Genomic DNA, 21,505 nt, shown 5'->3' on the forward strand with positions numbered 1-21,505 from the left:
CTTTTGCAGACTAAGGATATACACACCATACTATGAAAGCACATGAAACGCATATGGCTTTCACACACAAACAACATTGGGAACTATAGTTTGCCCCTCAGCAGTGCTACAATTTCCAGCACCTTTAACAAACCTCAGTTCCTAGGATTCCTTGGTGGGGGAGCCATGTGCTTGAAATGTTTGGTGTGGCTCTGACCTAAGTTTTAGGACAAATCTTTCATTTCCCTGACAGATGGGGAAACCCTGATATTGTAAGCCTATAAGCTAGGAGCTTCTTTCCACCGATGCAGCAATTCTCCAGCCCCCTAAGACTCTCCAGGAGGGATATTTCGGTGCACAGCAGCGGCAGCAGCCCAGCCTGGTGAGGTTCAATTGTTTGAAGCCAGCAAGCAGATGGGAAGGGAGTATTCCCGCGGCAGGGCGTTTGGCCTACTTTATCTCTGCTCTCAGGAAGCGAAAGCGCAGCCCAGGGCTGAGCCTGCCTGAATAAAACATGGAACAGCAGAAGCTGGCAGGATGCCTCCGCTCATCTGATCCAGCGGGAGGGCCACCTTTCAAAGGCTTCCCATCATCGCCATCACCCCCCACTCCTCCCACATCCCTGGCTGGGGGTCCACCTTTTGTCTTTGGCCAGGAAGGTGCAGGTAACTCGGGGAGGGGCTCGATTCCCGGGCAGTTTCTCGTGGAGGGCAGGCAGTATGCTTAGCAAACGGCCTTGGCAGTGTGTAAACCCTTAACTGCATGGGAAGCAATCATGGAAGGTGACCTGATAGGGCAGAAAGCAAGGAGGCCAACAGCAGGGGGCACCGCAGAGCCAATGACAGGCACTGCCAACCAAGGGTGTGTTCACACTACCACTGACCCTGTTAAGTTGTGGGTGAACATATCAGACGACACAGCGATTCTTCAAACAGCTCTTGTTTATTGATAGGCCAGAACAGAGCTGAACTGAAGGGTTCAGCCAGCCTGCTTATATAGAGCTCCAGTACAACGTAACTGTAACAATTTTCTAAAACTATCCAATCACTGAATGTCACTTTCAATCCCTTATTTGCATATGTGGACCTGAGTGAAAACTATCCCCCTGCTGGCCCAGGATGAGGACTTCAGTACATAACAGACCCCACACCCAGTGTGCTGCCACGGCTAGTTTTTCAAGCCACATTCACACGGTGTTTGCCACAGTCTACATCGGTCCTGGACTTTCTTGACAAATACTGTTGTCGGATGTGTGTGTTTTCCCCTCAGACCAGCTTCAATCCAGCTGGAAAATTTAAGCCCCACTCACTTTGGGCTTCCTCACAGTGTGAATGTTTATTTGAGACGGCCGTTGTGCATGCACAGACGACAGCTTCCTTTGTGCTGTGCATCCCAAACACCTGAAAGCCAGCCTGGTGGGCGTGGTTTGGAGTAAATGGCCAAACTGGGACCCATGCTGGGCCAAATTTGACCCATGGGCTTGGGGAGTCCTACTCTAGGTTGACCCAATGGCCTGACTGTAAAAGGCAGTATCTTATGTTCTAATTACTATAAATAGGAACTAAGAACAGGCTAGAGTGACAAAGAGCTGTCTCTTCTTGTTCTAGAGAAACCTCAATTTGTGGGGAAGGAGGATGATTCACATAGAGAAAGACAGTCTGATCCTACATTTGCCTGGCATTAGTCACCACCACCAAAATGGCCACTTTCAGTTAGAAACAGGACATTCCGCCTTAGCGTCATTGTGACGAGGGTACCTTGGTTCCATGGCAACTGGTGTAAGCAGAAAATGAAGACCTCTGGGTGAATATAGGAAGTGGCCAAACACTCAAACACAAATGTTAAGAATGGTCAGCAAGGCTGCTTTTAGGAACTAACAAGGAATTTCTAGAGCTGCCTAGCTACAGCCGCCTAGAAAAGTCTTCCTTAAAGAGATATCCAAGGAGAAAGAGTGTTCATAGATTTCTCCCAGGTCAGTCCTGAGTTCGTCTAAGTTTCTGGATTTTCCAACAAAATAAGTTTGTTTCTCTGCTCTTTTTTTACTCTAGCCATGGTGGAAATTCAGGACAGCCTTTAGGCTGCAATCCTACACATTCACCTTGGAGCAAGTAGCCTTTAACTAAATAGGACTAACTTCTGAGTAGGCCTTCATAGGATTGTACTATGAGTATATTTGTAATAAATAATCGGCAATGTCTCCTAAATCTTCGCGTACGTAAATAAACAGGGGTGCACAACTATACACACATAGGCTGGCGGTCGGCTTGTTGTCTAATCTAGGTTGACTGGGCCTCACCTCTTAGCAACTACGACCTGGTTTGCACGTAACATTAAACCCTGGTTTAAATCAACCTTAGTGAGTGAGTTAGTCTTAAATGCAAATCCAGCCCAGTATCTCAACTATGGTTTATTAATTATAGTTTGTTAAGGAAAATAAGAATCAAAGAAATGTAGAATTGGAGGGACCACTATGATCATCTAATCCAACCCCCTGCAATGCAAAAATCTTTTACCCAACATGGGCTTGAACTCACAACCCTGGAATTCAGAGTCTCAAACTCCACCAACTGAGCTATCCCAGAAGCTTGTGGTTGGCTTACTTGATCTCAGCTATGGGTTTATATGTGAACCTGGACTATGCCACACCAGGCAAATATGGTTTTATGCTTCCTGTGACACAGCAGGACAACTCACATTTCAGATTCTCAGGATGGCCCCGTTCCGTGGAGGACGTTGTTCCTTAACCATGATCATTCCTAAGAACAGATCCCAGAAGCAAAAACAGCCCTGCCGCAACATCAAGAGTGACAAAACAACCGTGGGCTTCCTGCTTGCTAGCTCCCTGAAGCCATCTGGCTGAGCTCTGAAGAAACAGGAAACTGGAGTAGATGGGCCTTTTGGTCTGATAAAGCAGGGCTGTTCTTATGTTCCTACATAATGGTGTCATAAGCATTTGTCAAAAGAATGAATTGACCAGTGAAGACAAACTCTAGGGGGAGAGAGCCATCCCTTCCTCAAGCGAAATACTCCCCTCCGAAGAGTATTTTCAATGACCAATCTCAAGTCCTCGGCCTTTGGGTCAAGATATGCTCGAAATGGTAAATAAACAGATTGCCTCAGCTCACAGCCTCCACCATGGCTTTATTAAAAAACATCATGTAATAATTATAGATTCTTTCCTTAAGGTTCTGTGATTAATGGGAGTAATTGACTCATTAAGAGGCCCCTGATGTAACAACAGGCTCCAAGACTAGGCAGCTCAAATGAAAATCAGGTTGTTTTTCCTCCTTTTGCTGACATGGAAATAGGAAGGTTATTATTTTTTTGCAGCACTTGAGTGACGCTACAAGATTTCATTACTTATTTTTTTTCTTAAGAACATAGGAAGCTGATTTATTCTGAGTCAGGTCACCATTGGTCCAGCAATTATCTACGATGTTTGGCTCCAGGTCTCCAAGATTTCAGACGGGGGAATGCCAGTCACTGAACCTGGGGCCCACTTTCCGCCCCACACGTATACAAAACATGAAATCACCCCCCATTATCAGATCCCCCAATTAACACACTGTCAGGAAACAACAACAGACTCTGCTGCAAACAAAATAAGAGCCTACTGGCTCAGGCCAATGGCGCATCTTAGCACAGCATCCTGTTGTCACTGTCGTCACCCAGGTCCCTGTAGGAAAGCCGCAGGATCCAAGCACAAGACCCTCTCAAGCATTGCAGCCCAAGACCAATGAGGCAGAGCATAGTCATCATGGCTAGTAGCCTGAAATATACTCGGAGTCGAGAGTGGATTCCATGCTCTTTATTCAGCTCATAGTGGTGAGGAGGGAATGGAAGTTCCCCCAGAATGTCTGCTTTATATACATTATTTACACAATGGGCTGCACGTGATTGGCTAATTCCGGAATTCTCCTGTAGGCCAATCAGGTTGTGGATTCACTTCTATCTGGAGCTGGATTGGGTGGCTCCTGCTGACCAATCATACTGCTGCATTGTTCTAGGACCAATCAGACTGCTGCATTCTGAATCCTATTGTTCTAGGACCAATCAGACTGCTGCATTTTGGATCCTATTGTTCTAGGACCAATCAGACTGCTGCATTTTGGATCCTATTGTTCTAGGACCAATCAGACTGCTGCAGTTTGGATCCTATTCAACTCAGTACATAACATAGCCATTGATAGCTTCCTGCCCCCCGCCCCCGAATTTGTCCAAAGGGACCCCTGACCATTAGGTCCAGACATGGCCGACTCTGGGGTTGCGGCGTCATCTTGCTTTATTGGCCGAGGGAGCCAGCGTACAGCTTCCGGGTCACGTGGCCAGCATGACTAAGCCGCTTCTGGCGAACCTGAGCAGCGCAAGGAAATGCTGTTTACCTTCCCGCTGGAGCGGTCCCTATTTATCTACTTGCACTTTGACGTGCTTTCGAACTGCTAGGTTGGCAGGAGCAGGGACCGAGCAACAGGAGCTCACCCCATTGCGGGGATTCGAACCGCCGACCTTCTGATCGGCAAGTCCTAGGCTCTGTGGTTTAACCCACAGCGCCACCCGCGTCCCTCTCTTAGTCACTGCCTCCTGTGAGAGCAGGTCCCGTAGTTCAGTTGCGCGCTGCCGAAATGTAAACAAAATATAAACTTATCCCCAAGGTCAAAGATGCCTTGTGTCAATATCAGTAATTTATGATAATAATAATAATAATAATAATAATAATAATAATAATAATAATAATAATAATAATTTATTTATACCCCTGCCCATCCTGCTGGGTTTCCCCAGCCACTCTGGGTGGCTTCCAACCAAATATTAAAATATTAAATTTTAATTTTAAGGAGCCAGTGTGGTGTAGTGGTTAAGAGCGGTGGACTCATAATCTGGTGAACCGGGTTCGCTTCCCCGCTCCTCCACATGCAGCTGCTGGGTGACCTTGGACCAGTCAGTGGCGTAGCGTGGGGGGTGCCAGGGGTGCCGGCCGCACCGGGCGCAACATTTGGGGGGGCGCGTTTGGCTGGCCCTCCTCGAGGAAGCAGGAACCCCACTGTCCTCGGACCTCCTCCGAAGCCTGGCGGTGGGGCAGAGAGACCTTCTCCCCGTGCCAGCCTTCGGATGGCTGCTCCGAAGCCTGGCGGTGGGGCGGAGAGACCTTCTCCCCGCACCAGCCTTCGGATGGCTGCTCCGAAGCCTGGCGGTGGGGCGGAGAGACCTTCTCCCCGCGCCAGCCTTCGGATGGCCGTCCTGAAGACTTGTGGTGGGAGCAGTGGCGTAGCGTGGGGGGTGCAGGGGGGCCTGCTGCACCTGGCGCAACATCTGGGGGGGCGCGGAAGAGACTCGAGTGCTAAAATCCACGGGTTAGGGGGCGCAAATTACTTGCCTTGCCCCGGGTGCTGAGAACCCACGCTACGCCACTGGGACCAGTCACACTTCTGTGAAGTCTCTCAGCCTCACTCACCTCACAGAGTGTTTGTTGTGGGGGAGGAAGGGAAAGGAGATTGTTAGCCGCTTTGAGACTCCTTCGGGTAGTGATAAAGCGGGATATCAAATCCAAACTCCTCCTCCTATTAAAAACAATACAGCATCAGACATTAAAAACTTCCCTCAACAGGGCCGCCTTCAGTTGTCTTTTAATAGTTGTTTATTGCCTTGACATCTGCTGGGCAGGCGCCACTACCGAGAAGGCCCTCTGCCTGGTTCCCTGTAACCTCACTTCTCACAGCGAGGGAACCGCCAGAAGAAGGCCCTCGGTGCTGGACCTCAGTGCTGGATGATGGGGGTGGAGATGCTGCTTCAGGTATACCGGACCGAGGCTGTTTAGAGCTTTAAAAGTCAGCACCAACACTTTGAATTGTGCTCGGAAACGTACTGGGAGCCAATGAAGATCTTGTTATATGGTCTTGGCGGCCACTCCCAGTCACCAGTCTAGCTGCCGCATTCTGGAAGCAGCCTAAGCAAACAGAAATTATTTATTGGACAGCAGACAGCCCATGAATTTATATGAATTATATGGATTTGTATAAAAGTGTACAAAAGAGATAAAGGAACAAAACTGGGTTTCTTCCTAGTGATTTTTTTATTGGTTAGTTTCTTTGTGGCGTGTTGGTGGGACTTTGCAAGGTGTGTTCTGCTTGGTTTAGCCATGTTTTGGCTAGAGACAGTTCTTTATCATTTTAATTACATTTTCCATTTTATAATTTAGAATACTCCCTTAAACATCCTTAAAATATCAGTGACTTCCCTTCTTCTCTTTCCATGGTTCATTTTGCATATCATAAATCCCTGCATATTTTACATAAACTTCAGTTCTTACCCGATATGGGTAGTTTGGACTAAATGAGCCCAGAATATTTAGAATATGCACTAACAGAAGTGGCTTTAGAAAGGAGTAGGTACGTTCATGTCCCGCACTGAAGCAGCAAGGCTGAAATGACAAGGCCTCATCCAACTCCAGGATTCTATAAAGGGGTGGTGCTGTGGGTTAAACCACAGAGCCTAGGACTTGCCAATCAGAAGGTCAGCGGTTCGAATCCCCGCGACGGAGTGAGTTCCCGTTGCTCGGTCCCTGCTCCTGCCAACCTATCAGTTCGAAAGCACGTCAAAGTGCAAGTAGATAAACAGGTACCGCTCTGGCGGGAAGGTAAACGGCGTTTCCATGCGCTGCTCTGGTTCGCCAGAAGCAGCTTAGTCTTGCTGGCCTCATGACCCGGAAGCTGTACGCCGGCTCCCTCGGCCAATAAAGCAAGATGACCATCGCAACCCCAGAGTCGGCCACGACTGGACCTAATGGTCAGGGGTCCCTTTACTATCGATGACTACTACCTCTGAGAATAATAATGTTTCTCCTGTGTCAGTTTTTAGACTGCAAGCTCCTCAGGGCAGGGACCTATCCTCGTGTAATCTGGCAAGTGAATGGACACCAATACCGCTATATACAGTGCCAGAAATGGAGTATCAGAGGTAAGCTGCCTCTGATTTCAAGATATGAGGGACTAACGCTAGAGGGTTGGCTGGTTTCATCAGCCTCAGTGGTGATGAGAGCGAGCACTGAGCTCAGTGGACTTTGATGCTAAGCTCCTTCCAGATTCCATGATTATTCACATTTTCGTTATCCCCTGGATTTTGTTCACTCAACAGCTTGAGGCAGAGAAAGATCCCGTGGTTCCTGGCTACCAATTTTTATTTTTATTTTTTTGTTTATTGCATCCTGCATCTCAGAGGAATAATCTTCCACCCTCATTACATCACTTGTGTCAAAGGGTTGTTTCGTTTGAAGTTGCTGTTTTAAATCTCAGATGTGCAGCTTCTTTGGCTTGCGGTCTCTCTCTAGAGAAAGACAAGATTATAATGAAAAGCTGGCAGCTGGCAACAGAGGTACATCTGCTACCTTTTCCATCAAGGGGAGGCCCTCTCCCGCTTGAGGCCCTAGCAGCAAATGCACCCAGGGTTAGCTGATGTCACAGCGCCACCTCTCGGCCATTTCACTTTCGGCGGTTCCTTAGGTTTTAAAATCAGAATCTGTTTTTTATTTTTTAAGGAATACGTGTTCCTGTTTTTATGGGCCTGGGATAGTTTAATGCCTTTCAATTTGCCCCTTAAAAGCTCTTAATTGCCATTTCCTGTTTACACTCACAGGGATTGAATAGTGAAAGGTCAGCTCACGGCCTCTCCCGGTATGCCCCGCAGAGGTCCATAAATAGCAACACCCTAGAGGTCCCAGGCCCTAAGGAAGTCAGATTAGCCTCCACCAGAGCCAGGGCCTTCTCAACACTGGCTCCGGCCTGGTGGAACGCTCTGTCTCATGAGACCAGGGCCCTGCAGGATCTGATTTCTTTCCACAGGGCCTGTAAGGCAGAGTTGTTCCGCCTGGCCTTTGGCTTGGAATCAACTTGATCCCCTTGCCCTCTTTACTTTTTCCTTTCTCTTTCTGTGATGGAACTCCTATTTGGGGACTTCCCTGGCTTTTTTCTGGCCCACGTAGGACCAGTCTGGATAGTTGGCCTTGGTGAAGATTTGACGTTTTCATCCCCAAAAAGTTTTTGATTTGAGTGTCTACTGAAATGAGGCTGCATTTTAATGTATTTTAATCTTGTTTTTAAGTTGTATTTTAATCAATTGTTTATATACCTGGTGTTAGCAGCCCTGAGCCCGGTCTTGGCTGGGGAGGGTGGGATGTAAATAAAATGTATTTTTTTTATTTTATTTTTTTTTTATTATTATTATTTACCCAATGGTTCACTACACTCTGCAGGCAAGTGCCTTGTCAGAAGGCCCAGCCTGCAAAATGTGGGAATGAGGCCTTTAGTGTTGCTGCACACCAGCCTTTGGAATCCCCTTCTCCTGATTCTTAGGCAGGCCTAGTCTCTGCTATCTTTTCAGCACTTCCACTTTCAAATTGGGAATAGTGGAAGTCTGATTTTACAAACCTTTTGATTAGTTGAAGGGGCTGTCTATCTAAAGTTCCAGAAATTACCGGTAGATGCTAACTGCTGCTTGTAAACTGTTAACAACTAGGGGGACGGGGGACGGGGGGATGGGACAAACTCCTTTGTTAGAGGAACTGAAAAGAAGTATATGAAATAGGTTGGGGGGGGTTATATCCGAGACCAGGGAGAAGAGTCGGTGGAAGAAGAGTGGAAAAAGTTTAAAGATTATTTGCAGAAATACTGTAAAATTAATGAATGTTAGAATGATGTTGGACAGAAACTAAGTGGTCCTTAGCTGTAACGCTATAAGGGAATATGAGAAAATGGCCATTAATAGGTAAAAAGCTAATGTTACAATATTTTAAAATTGAAGACTAAGATGAATGAAGAGGGGAGGGATTTGCTGAACTAACAATTTGAACTGGAATACAGAAAAGGGAGGCGTGAGGAGGTCCGGGAAATAAGCAGATGAAAAATATGTGATGGAAAGACTGAATTGTTTTTAACTATTTTTCTTTTGTATTTTTCTTTTGTATTTTTCTTTTTACTTTGTAATCTTTTGAAAATCTTAATAAATATCTTTAAAAAAAATAAATGAAAAGAAGTATATGAAATAGGTTACTGGGGGGGTTATATTAAAAAAGCATATACAGTGGTGCCTTGCAAGACGAAATTAATTCGTTCCGCAAGTTTTTTCTTCTTGCGAGTTTTTCGTCTTGCGATGCACGGTTTCCCATAGGAATGCATTGAAAATCAATTAATGCGTTCCTAGGGAAACCGTCTTCAGACCAGGTCCGGGGACAGTCTGTCCCCGGACCTCTTCTGAAGGCTGGGGGGGGGGGACAAGGGCTTTTCTTCCCACCCCCAGCATTTTAAAAAACCCCAGGACAGCGGAGGACTTCTCCGCTGTCCGGGCGATCTTAAAATGCTGGCGGGCGGCATTTTAAAATCGCCCCGGGACAGCGGAGGACTTCTCCGCTGTCCGGGGCGATTTAAAAGCCCCTGGGAAGGCAGGCAGGGGGGACAAAGACTTTTATATATAACCTTAAAATTCTTATAACATCTATCAGGGATTGTGACTCTCAGGTGGTTAAAGTTTCCCCATCCCTGCTATAAAACTCACTTGGGAAGAACGCTGTGTACCATTTTCTCTGCACTGCGTTCACTGTACTCCCACTGCTGGTTTGGGAAGAAGTGTGCTTACAGCAACAGTCATTTTGAGAAATGTTGCATTTTGATGCACCCCCCCCCCCAAAAAAAAACCCAGTTTCCTTCCTTCTCTTGTAAACTGTGGATAGATCCATGTTGGAAGATTCAGGCCAGACAAAAGAAAGTACTTATCACACAATGCACAGTGAAATTATGGACCCACAGAATGCAGTGATGGCCACCTATTTGGATGGCTTTAAAAGAGCAATGGACAAGTTCATGGAGAGCAGGCTCTCAGTGGCCATGGAAGCGTTTCTGGGTACTGTGATACGGACTCTATATAGGCTCTTGGATACCCCATAAGGGAAAAAGGGCAGATTTTGTTTACAACAGTACCAGTTGTTGGAAACTGCAGGAGGGGCAAATGCTTTTGTGCTCAGGTCCTGATTGTGGGTTTTCACAGGCATCTGGGTGCATAGGCGAGCCAGGCCTTTTGTTGAAGGAGCAGGCTTTTCTTATGAGGGGGGGGGGAGAATCTCAGTTTGCTATGTATTTTATTAATTGGGGGCTGCTCCTCCTTGGCTACACCCATGTCTGGGTGGCCACAGTGAGAACAGGATGCTGAGCTACATATGGACCACAGGCCTGATCCAGTAAGCCTTTCTTATGTTCTTATGATCCGGACTAAGAAAAAGAACGACCCGGCTGCATTTTAAGCTAGTGACAGGGCCTACTTCTGCACACTCTATGAGAACTGAGCCGAGGTTCATATGTTGCCTCTGCCAGCACCTGCATGAATACCAGCCTAACAGTCACCTTTCTTGCAAAGCAGCGCTCGGGAACTTGTGGTCTTCCCATGACGGCAGGCTGGGGCAACTGCGGTCCCCCTAGATGTTGCTGGATTTCAGTTCTAACCACGATGGCCAGTGATGGAAGTTGCAGCCCAGCAACCCCTGTTTCCCTATCCCTGCTCAAAAGCAATGATGGTCAGCAAGAGCAATATTATTATTGTCGTGGAAAGCGACATTTGCTATTGTTACACATCCCTGAATGAATGTCCAACCACCTAGAAGGTCTTCCAGGCCGAGCTTTGCGCCTCTCGTTTTATAATTCGCCTTTGGAGCCTCAGCAGCAACCTCTCCTCTCTTTCCCTGGGGAAAGCTGTCAAGAGAGAGGGGAGGGCTCCGCTCCCCAGCCCCCTACTCCTGCCTGGATGCCCTGGGAGTTGGGGTGGGGTGGGGGTGTAAGAAAGTCCCAGTCCAAACCCCGGTGGCCCGGAAACGGGGCTCCCCCTCCTCCTCCTCCCGGAGCTGGCCCGGAGCAGGACCCAGGAGTCCTGAGCGGGAGACCCCCTCCACGCTCCCCCCTCTTTACTCTCGACGACAGCACAGCCTTGACATTGGCGCCAGCAGATTCGCCCATGGCCGTCGGCCGGGAAGTCTGACCTTGCAAATTGGAAGAAGACGGTGGGGGGGGGAAACACCGGGGTGCGTGTGTGGCGAGGCGGGGGGGATCGGCAGGTGCCCCCCACATACACAAACACGGCGGGCGAGCTGGGTGGCGAAAGTGCGGTTGCCAAGGAGCGGCTTTACCCAGCGGGGCCTCCCCGCGCAGGAGCTGCTGCTGCCGCCGCCGCCGCCGGAGCCTCCTCCTCCTTCTCCATTGTCCGGGCCGGGCCGGGCTGGGCCCATGGGCCCTGCCGCCACGAGAGCCGCCCAGCAGCCGCCCAGCCGCCGCCGCGGGCGGGGGGCCTGAGGCCGAGCGCGGTGAGAGAGCCTGCGGGCGGGGAAGAGGAGGGGAGCGGGGAGCGGCGAGGGGAAGCCGCAGGGCGGGCGGGCGGGCGGGTTTCTCCCGCGGAAACAGCGAGGGAACGGGGGCTGCTGCTGCTGCTTCTGCGTGGGTCTGTGTGCGCCTTGCAAAGGGGGGAGAAAGCGGCGGGCAAAGCATTGCCGGGCCGGCTGGCGTTTCCTCCGATATCCCCCCCCCCGCACCGCTCCTGCCCCGCCAACCCACAAGCCGCCTTCTTCTCCTGCCCCACATCCGACCCACACTTCCCCCCCCCCACCTCCGATGCATGCAGGAAGTGCGCGCGCGTGGGAATGAGAGAGAGAGAGAGCGCGCGCGCTTGACAGCCCCTCTCCCTACCATTGCAGCAGGTATCCGTGCCCCCCCCCCGGGGTGATGGGTTTGCTGTGAGCCGCCCTGAGAAGGGCGGTCTACAAATCCAGCACATCAGAATAATAATGATAATAATAGGAGCAGCGTTGTTGTCCAGCAACATCTAGGGAAGGCAGCAGCTCTCCCTCTCTTTAGCACCCACTGGGACAATGTGCTCAACAGCAGGGGATGTGGCGTGTGGACTTCTCTGTGCCCCCCTCCCTGCTCTCTCACCACCACCATGAAGAGGGAGAGAGAGAGACTTGACAGCTGCTTTGCCCAGGTTGCCCCCCTCCCATGACAGCTGCTGCCCTGCTGTTGGGGGAGGTGGCGTGGGGTTTGCATGAACCACGGGCACCAGACGTGGGAGAGATTGGCGTTTCCGTGCCTGCCCACCTATGCTGGAAGATGCCACAAAGGTAAAGAAGGTCCAGGGAGCGCAAGGTGGGTAGCCTGATGGCCGCCACCCGTTGCCCTCCTGGTACACCGCAGGGTTACTTGGACAAAGGTGGTGGCATACTGGGTTGGCGTCTTTCTCTGCCTTCTCTGCTACCCACTCATTCTCCTGTGATCTCTCTGTGGCAGAGGGTGCCTTGGAGATAGGGAAGGTGGTGTGTGATGGGAGCAGCTTCACGGCCACCTGCCCTCCCTCGTTCTTCTCCCTTAGTTATCGTTCTCCTTATAGCTGCTGGCACAGCGTGGGATGAGAGAGGTAATGTAAGGTTTGCAGTGTGTAAAGCAGGGTCAAGCCTCTCTATCTGCTTTCCTATCCTTTCTGTGCTAATTCTTCTTCCTTGCTCCAAGTAGAGGATGCCGCAGGTGAGAAAGGCAATGTGGGAGTTATCAGGGCCAAAAGGTGTGGTGGGCTGATTGGCGTCCTTCAGTGTTCTCTTTCAGCCCTTTTCTGTTTATTCCTGGTGCTACAACAACAACACATGCACAAACAAACAAACACAGAGTGTACTACTAAAGGGAAAGAGCAGTTGGGAGATATTGTTTTTGTTTGCACATTTTTGTGTTTTTATATTGTAAATTGTGATCCTCGGACGGAGGGCGGTACAGAAATGTAGTAAACAACAACAGCAGCAGGTGCAATGAGTAGTTGGAGGCTGCGCACACAGGCAAAGCTTGGGATTTTCATTCCTAGTACAGTCTGATTCCTGTTGTAGAAAGGAAGTCAACGCAACCTGGGGTGCCTGACACCTTTCCCATTAATTTTCATTTCCTCTCCAGCTAGGGGACACCATGGCATGACAGAGGCAATGTGTGAGACAGAGCCTGAGCAAGAACTGGCAAGTGACAGGCATTCTTCCCTTTTTGATGTTGCTATCAGTTGCACAACTGTGGGTAGTATTAAATTGAGGGCCATTCCATGTTGCTAGCCAGACTTTCCTTGTCTTAGTTGTCATTCTCTGCTGCTACGTAAAGGTAAAGGGACCCCTGACCATTAGGTCCAGTCGTAACCGACTCTGGGGTTGTGGTGCTCATCTCGCTTTATTGGCCGAGGGAGCCGGCGGACAGCTTCCGGGTCATGTGGTCGGCATGACTAAGTCGCTTCTGGCAAACCAGAGCAGTGCACGGAAACGCCGTTTACCTTCCCGCAGGAGTGGTACCTATTTATCTACTTGCACTTTGACGTGCTTTCGAACTGCTAGGTTGGCAGGAGCTGGGACTGAGCAACGGGAGGGATTCGAACTGCCGACCTTCTGACTGACAAAAGTCCTAGGCTCTGTGGCTTAACCCACAGCGCCACCCGCGTCCCTGCAGCTAGTTTACATTAAAAGCCGGGGTGAACAAAAGCCTTCAGCTAGTGCTGAAAAAGCTGGTGCTGAAAAGGAAGTGGTGCTTTGCCATCTACCTCACTTCAGAGTGGGCCTTGGAAGGGGGATATGTTCGTGGGGAGAAAAAGGTAGCCCTTTAGATACCTGGCTATTCAGAGCTTTAAAGCTGAGAACCAGAAATGGATTGGAGCTGGTTGAGTTGTTTCAGAACTTCTGATTCATGTTTCATTCTGCCAGTTGCAGTTAACATTCTAAGCCACTGTATTGCATCCCAGCTGAAATTCCAGAGTAGTCTTCCAAGGGCAGACCAGCATGTAACACATTTCAGTAGCCCACATGGGATGTTACCAGAGCCTGGATAACTGTGGCCCAGCTTGTCTCTTATGCAGCTGCGGGGTAGTGGGAGGATACCATGAGTAATTTGGCTAATGCTAATACTCTCAAACTCTTTCCCTTCCTCGCCACTGCCAGACTCCTGCTGCTTTAAAATTTTGTGGTAGCAGCGTGCCTAGCAAAGAACAGAAAATACAAGTGAGAAGGATCCCTGTCTAGAGGGCTTACGGCCTGCCTTGGATGGAGAGAGGAGATGGGAATGGATAAAAGGGTAAAAATGGCTTTGAATGTTGCAGGACATCACAGGTGTGAAGGTCACAAAAAACAAAATACGAAGGGAAGGAAACTGGCCCCATGCCTTAGAAATAGAGGTGGACACAACAGAGACTTGCTACATGGTTGTGGCTTATTGGTGCAGCCAATTGGTGGTATTTTTGGAGCTGCGTGCCTTGCATTTGCAGTTTACCACGCCAAGCACTATTAGAAGTCCCCTGCCGACAATGCCATATTAGTTGGCTCTGTGAGGCTGGAATACAGGGAAGTCAGACGGCAAGAAAGTGAAGAGGTTCAGGAAAAGCTTTGCTGAAAAAGTGGGCTTTGAGGAGTAATTTGTAGGAGGAGTGGAGAACAGCTAGACCAGGGATGAGAACATCAAGGCTCTCCAAATGTTTGACTGCAGCTCCCATCAGCTGCAGCCAGCATGGCCGTCTGTCAGGGGATGATGGGAGTTGTAGTCCGGCAACACCTCGAGGGCCACAGGTTTCCTGTCCCTGAGCTAGACAGACAGAAAACCGGAACCTGTCCTGCTCCCTGCTCAACCAGCAGAAATTCCTTAGATGGGCAGCATCAGGCAGGATGAGTAGAATAACATCCCACGTCCCTAGTGCCCAGATGGCTGCTGCCCACATTTTTCCTTGCGTGATTTAGCAATAACCCGGGAGAAAGAGGACGAGGTGTAATACCTGGTTAGGGAAAAGAAGCAGTACAGTTCTGTGCAAAATTTTGCACAACAGTCTCTGATGTGGTTGTCACGTTTGTGCCAGTCTGCCTCTGGGAATTGGCCTGGTCCCAGTGTGCATTTTGTGCTAGATCAGTCTGGGAGTGGAGCAGGTCCTGTTACGACGTGCTAGAAGCCTGTTTGCGAAGCTCCTGGCTCCTCCCAGCACAGTGTTTTGGGTCGTATCTGTTGGTAGGTATCCGGGTGGTGCGCCAGCCCTGACCTCTCCACTCTTGGTTACCCCTTCCCTACAGAGCTAGGAGGCGCCATGGGGGTGGACTTTGACGTGAAGACGTTCTGCCACAACCTGCGGGCCACCAAGCCGCCGTACGAGTGCCCCGTGGACACCTGCCGCAAGATCTACAAGAGCTACAGCGGCATCGAGTACCACCTCTACCACTACGACCATGACAACCCCCCGCCCCCGCAGAGCACCCCTCTGCGCAAGCACAAGAAGAAGGGCCGGCACGGCCGGGCGGCCAACAAGCAGTCGCCCAGCCCCTCCGAGACCTCGCAGTCGCCGGGCCGAGAGGTCATGACCTACGCGCAGGCCCAGCGCATGGTGGAAGTGGACCTGCACGGCCGCGTGCACCGCATCAGCATCTTCGACAACCTGGACGTGGTGTCCGAGGACGACGAGGCGCCCGAGGAGGTCCCGGAGAACAACAGCAACAAGGAGAACACGGAGACGCCGTCCGTGGCCCCCAAAGCCGGCAAACATAAGAATAAGGAGAAGCGGAAGGACTCCAACCATCACCACCACAGTGCCTCGGCAGGCAACATGCCCAAGCTCCCAGAGGCTGTGTACCGGGAGCTGGACCAGGACACGCCTGACGCCCCTCCTCGCCCCTCCTCGTATTACAGGTACCACCTGTGGGTTGGGGGCACCCTGTGGAGCTGTGGTTCGGAGGGCTTTGCGGGGTCGTCTTTGGGTTTTGATTGTGTCCTATGTAAGCAATTTAAGAGATTCTTCTTCTTATATTATGTGGGATGTTGTTAGCATCCATCTCTCTCGAGAGACAATGGAGTTCGCCTCCTGGGGTGAAGTCAAACCACTGGAGAATAGGGCTGGGCGATAACTGGTTTTTCAAAATCACGGTATATTACCAGCTAAACATCGTGATATACCGACATATCACAATGTCTGAAATAAGGATGGAGCTATGTACAGGCATTGTCCGGCTTCACCGTTTCCCCCACATTGTGATTTTTTCATAGCACACACATCATGATTTGCAGTATTTTGTACCAGGTTAAAAAACTATGGAACCGATATCACAATATGGACTTCAAACTTGTTTTGGGCAATGTATCAATATACAGTGGTGCCCCGCAAGACGAAATTAATTCGTTCCGCAAGTTTTGTCGTCTAGCGAATTTTTCGTCTTGCGAATCACGAAATCCCATAGGAATGCATTGAAAATCAATTAATGCGTTCCTATGGTCAAAAAAAGTCCAAACAAAGCCAAATTTGGTACAACAACAGTTTATTAACTGCTCTTTAAAGTCACACATACTGTAAAGAGCAGTTCAAAAATTGAAGGGAAAATAAATTAACTTTATAAACAAAACATGTCTTTGTTTTTAGACAAAGGAAACAAAGCCGCGAGACGTTTTCGTCTTGCGAAGCAAGCCCATAGGGAAATTTCGTCTTGCGAGGCAAATCGAAAACGGAAAAACCTTTCGTCTAGCGAGGCATTCGTCTTGCGAGGTACCACTGTATCACCCAGCCCTGCTGGAGAATCACAGCGCCTGCTGTGGCTGCGGAGAGTGGTAACTCGTAGCTGCTACCTCCCGTGTTGTTTTTGCTATATTAACAGCACTGAAGTGACCTCCCTGGGGCACCAGCCTGGGCAGTGTGTGGGGAGGACCTGGGCTGCCCAGCCTCGCTGATCTGGTCCAAAGGAAAGCAGAGCAGTACGTTTGGCACCAGCGTGGCTGCAGGAGTTGCAGGAAGGAGGTGTACAAGGTGCCATCCAACCTCCTTAGGGACCCCACTCAGGATTTGTGTGGGTTTACTCCATGGGTAGGCAAACTAAGGCCTGGGGGCTGGATCCAGCCCAATTGCCTTCTCTTGACCAGCCTGCAGACGGTCCGAGAATCAACGTGTTTTTACATGAGTAGAAGGTGTCCTTTTATTTAAAATGCATCTCTGGGTTATTTTTGGGGCATAGGAATTCGTTCATTTCCCCCCCTTCAAAATAGAGTCTGGCCCCCCACAAGGTCTGAGGGACAGTGGACCAGCCCCCTGCTGAAAACGTTTGCTGACCCCTGGTTTACTCCTTAGCCTTTTCTTCTCCTGATGGTATCCTGCAAGGCAGTGGTGGTTTAGGATCAGAGTTTTCCTTCTCCTAGATGGGCTAGGTGCCCCCTTAAGTGGTATAGTAAAGGTAAAGGGTAAAGGGACCCCTGACCATTAGGTCCAGTCGTGGGCGACTCTGGTGTTGCGGCGCTCATCCCCATCACGGGGATTTGAACCGCTGACCTTCTGATCGGCAAGTCCTAGGCTCTGTGATTTAACCCACAGCGCCACCCACATCCCTTCTTAAGTGGTATACAATATTATTAATCATACCATCTCCATCCAAGCTGAGGTTCTCAAATGGGGAGGAGAGCACTTTAAGGAGGTGCTGCTGAGCATTTCTCAGGGGGCCTCTGCACTTCCCTCTCGGAGGGCATCACCTGGCTGCGCCTTGCTGCAGCTTGGAGACCGAGGCAGCCTGTGTCCCTTGGGCAAAGGAAGAGTTCTTCCCTTCCTAACAGGAGGGGGGGGGTTGCACCTCAGGAGGAGAATCAGGAACAGCAGTATTCCTACCCAGTGGCCACAGAATTCCCTGGCATCAGGGGGCAGGGTAGAAAAAAGGTGCTCTTGCCTGGAGAGACACCTTAACTCTCCAACACCACCTCCCTACCCCTGACTTTTGAGAGGTACATGACGCTGAAGTTGGAAGACTTTGTCTGATTGCAGTGGTATTTCGCCCAGTCCGGTTCACTCACCTGTAAGTAGTGTGGTGGCTTGCATGAAAGGATTTTCACAAAGTGACGTGATAGGTTTCTCTCCCCACCCCACCCCAGGTCAAAGAAAAAAGGACTTGGATGGCTGTGACCAGAATTCTCAGCATAGAGGAAGAGGGATGGCATGCAGAGCTCATGCTGGTACTCAGCTGATTCTGCCAGGAAGAGAGCATTGAAGCAGCCAGTCGTGGCTCAGTCAGTAGAGCATGAGACCCTTAATCTCAGGGTCGTGGGTTCGAAGCCCACATTGAGGAAAAGATTCCTGCATTGCTAGGGGCTGGCCTAGATGACCCTTGTGGTCCCTTCCAACCCCAGAATTCTCTACGTAAAATGGTGCAGGTGAACAAATGATAAGTGACTCTAAAGGTGGAACAAACTGGCAACACTTAGTATTAGGCTACCAGTCAAAATCTGTCCTGTTGTGCTCCTGCTTTCAGGCCTAGGGGTAACAGGTCTCCCTCTGTAGGTCAAAGCAACCAAACCTTAACGCTTTTGAAACAGACTATGTAGCTTCAGAACTGGGCCAGATGCAGGTCAACACCCTAGCTGTCAACCTTCCCTTTTTTGCGGGAAATTCCCTTATTCCAGCGCCGTTTCCCGCTGCTATCCCGGATTGTTAGATATCCCTTAGACTGTCCCCGGGACAGGTGAGGCTGCTGATCCCTTATTTTCGAGGCTGCTGATCCCTTATTTTCAAATCCGAAAGCTCACAGCTATGGTCAACACACAAGACGCAGAGTTAGGCAGTGTAGTTAATTCTTGATTTGAGAAAACTGCACACAGCTCAGCGACACATCCCGACAGGACTTGCCCCTACAGAGCAGTTGCCAGGACCTATGGTCGACTTCTTTACCCCATCTAAGTTTCCTCCCTCTGCCAGACCTTTCCCAAGCAGCCTCAAACTACGTCAGGCCTCCTGCAATCTCTGTTCCGCCCTATGCATCGCCCTGTGTGACCTTAGAGACAACGAGGGGAGGAGCTCGTTGCAGCAGGAGAGGCAGATTCCTGGGATTCTCCTGCAGCCTCTTGTTTCCTCTGTGCTTCATCCTCTGGGTCTGAGCTGCTCCCTGTCACAGGCTCTTCTTGCTCACTAAAGCCTGTTGCTTCTTCAGCATCCAACCATTCCTCCCTCCCATTCTCCCTCGGACCTCTCCTCTGTGTCCCACCACCAATCCCCAGGCTCGGAGCCTTCCTCCTCTGGGGCTTCCCTTGGGGGTCTCCCAGCTGGTGCCTCCCACTGCTCCTCGTCATCTCCCCTGACATCTAGCACTTAAAGGGCAGGCCCGGGTGGAAAGATGCAAGTAACAGCCAACAACCCTATAGTCGCTTTTCTCAGTTGTAAAGGTGCTAAGTCGCTCCCGGTCACCGAGCTGTGTGCTTTTGTCCCTTTCCTTCCCCGCTCGCCCCAGATACATTGAGAAGTCGGCCGAGGAGCTGGACGAGGAGGTCGAGTACGACATGGACGAGGAGGATTACATCTGGCTGGACATTATGAACGAGCGCCGGAAGACGGAGGGCGTGAGTCCCATCCCCCAGGAGATCTTTGAGTACCTGATGGACCGGCTGGAGAAGGAGTCCTACTTTGAGAGCCACAACAAGGGGGACCCCAACGCCTTGGTGGACGAGGACGCCGTCTGCTGCATCTGCAACGACGGCGAGTGCCAGAACAGCAACGTCATCCTCTTCTGCGACATGTGCAACCTGGCCGTGCACCAGGAGTGCTACGGCGTCCCCTACATCCCCGAAGGCCAGTGGCTGTGCCGCCGCTGCCTGCAGTCCCCCTCCCGGGCCGTGGACTGCGCCCTGTGCCCCAACAAAGGGGGCGCTTTCAAGCAGACGGACGACGGGCGCTGGGCCCACGTGGTGTGCGCCCTCTGGATCCCGGAGGTGTGCTTCGCCAACACGGTCTTCCTGGAGCCCATCGACAGCATCGAGCACATCCCGCCCGCCCGCTGGAAGCTGACCTGCTACATCTGCAAGCAGCGAGGCTCGGGCGCCTGCATCCAGTGCCACAAAGCCAACTGCTACACCGCCTTCCACGTCACCTGCGCCCAGCAGGCCGGGCTCTACATGAAAATGGAGCCCGTCCGCGAGACGGGGGCCAACGGGACCTCCTTCAGCGTCCGCAAGACGGCCTACTGCGACATCCACACGCCGCCCGGCTCCATGCGGCGCCTGCCCGCCCTCTCGCACAGCGAGGGGGAGGAGGAAGAGGAGGAGGAGGAGGACGGGAAAGGCTGGAGCTCAGAGAAAGTGAAGAAGGCCAAGGCCAAGTCCCGGATTAAGATGAAGAAGGCGAGGAAGATCCTGGCCGAGAAGAGAGCGGCTGCGCCGGTGGTGTCGGTGCCCTGCATTCCTCCCCACAGGTAGGGTGCCCTCTCTCCCCGCCCCACCCCAGCCGCTCGTTCCACATCCTTAATGAGTTGGAACCACATCACGAAGCGGCGAGGTTGTTGTCGGGGTTACTTGGGGCTTTGCAGGCTGGTCTGTATAGCCCAGGCAAAAAATAATCCCTGGGTTTTTATTATTTATTCTTATTTGTATATTTGCCCTATACATGTAGATCTCAGGGCACTTCACGGCATAAAAGTACAATATAAAAAAAAACACAAAATATATAATAAAGTAAGAACAGGAGCAAACCAGTCATACCCCACCCATTTAAAGGGGCATCGCATGTCAATCAGTATTTGGGGCGCCTAATCCAGAGGCCTGCTATGTACAAACTGTCTTGGGCTGCATCCATCCGCTTGAGACAAAAACGTGTTGGGTCCTTGTGAAAGGGCTCCTTTTTTTATTTACTACGTTTGCCGTTCGTCTACGTTCAAGGTAGCGTTTTAGCCTCAGAATAATGAGTGGGATAATCTCCAGAGAGGCTGGCTTGTCCAAGATCGCTGTGCAAGCTCCACAGCTGATCAGGGGCTTAAACTGGGCTTTTCTGAGACCTTGCATACATTGCTGGACTTCAGCTCCCATTGGCCATGCCATCTGATGGGAATTGGAGTCCGGCTTTATCTGGAGGGCCACAGATTCCCCATTCGCTTCTCAAGCTACTGTGCACATGTCTCTGCACGAGGGTGCAAGTTATTTTACTTTTTACCATCATGGGAGTTATGTTCAGTAAGTTTGCATGCGACTGTTCAAGATTTAATTTTAAAAAATAATTTAATATATCTTTTTCTGCTAAAGGAGATGCACTTTGGGAATAAGTGGAGAAGGGCTACTGCTAATGTTGCCATGGACAAACATTTCAGGAGTTAGGGGCTGTGCTTTTTTCTGGGGATACTCAAGGGTACCTTATGTTTCTTTTAAAAAAAATAACACTGTTTAGGGGTGTGTATTTATTTTATCCATTTTACAAAAATTCATATATCGCTCCGCCGTCATGAAACCCATGAGCGGATTACTATCAATAAAACAACAATTTAAAAACATTTTAGAAACTGTCCGTAAACAGCACCCCGTTTTTTAAGCGGTAAGGTGGTGCTCCTGTTTCTTCCTTCCTTTTCAACTCCTCTCTCTGTGAGTACAGACGATTGTTTATGGCCAGAGAAACTGTTCACCCAACGGTTTGATGACAAGGTTGGGCAGGACTTCATTCTGTGTTCCCTTGGAACCCCGCTTTTGAATTTGTCTCCCCTCTGTGGGCAAAACGGCAAGGCAGCAAATTACGC

At 50.3% G+C, this 21,505-nt stretch overlaps 1 protein-coding gene across 3 annotated transcripts in view; it reads left to right on the top strand.

Moving 5' to 3' along the window:
* The first annotated feature begins 1,813 nt into the window (after positions 1 to 1,813).
* The window catches only part of BRPF1 (bromodomain and PHD finger containing 1), a 37,192-nt gene continuing 17,500 nt past the window's right edge, over positions 1,814 to 21,505 (top strand). For all 3 annotated transcript variants that reach the window (XM_081181772.1, XM_081181774.1, XM_081181773.1), the window contains exons 1-4: positions 1,814 to 1,951; positions 6,835 to 6,933; positions 15,071 to 15,680; positions 19,241 to 20,197. In XM_081181772.1, the coding sequence (XP_081037898.1) occupies positions 15,085 to 15,680; positions 19,241 to 20,197 (1,553 nt within the window). In that variant the 5' untranslated portion in view covers positions 1,814 to 1,951; positions 6,835 to 6,933; positions 15,071 to 15,084. The remainder of the gene's footprint in view (positions 1,952 to 6,834; positions 6,934 to 15,070; positions 15,681 to 19,240; positions 20,198 to 21,505) is intronic.

Source organism: Podarcis bocagei (genome assembly GCF_964188305.1).
Source record: "Podarcis bocagei genome assembly, chromosome: 2".
Taxonomy (NCBI): Eukaryota; Metazoa; Chordata; class Lepidosauria; order Squamata; family Lacertidae; genus Podarcis; species Podarcis bocagei.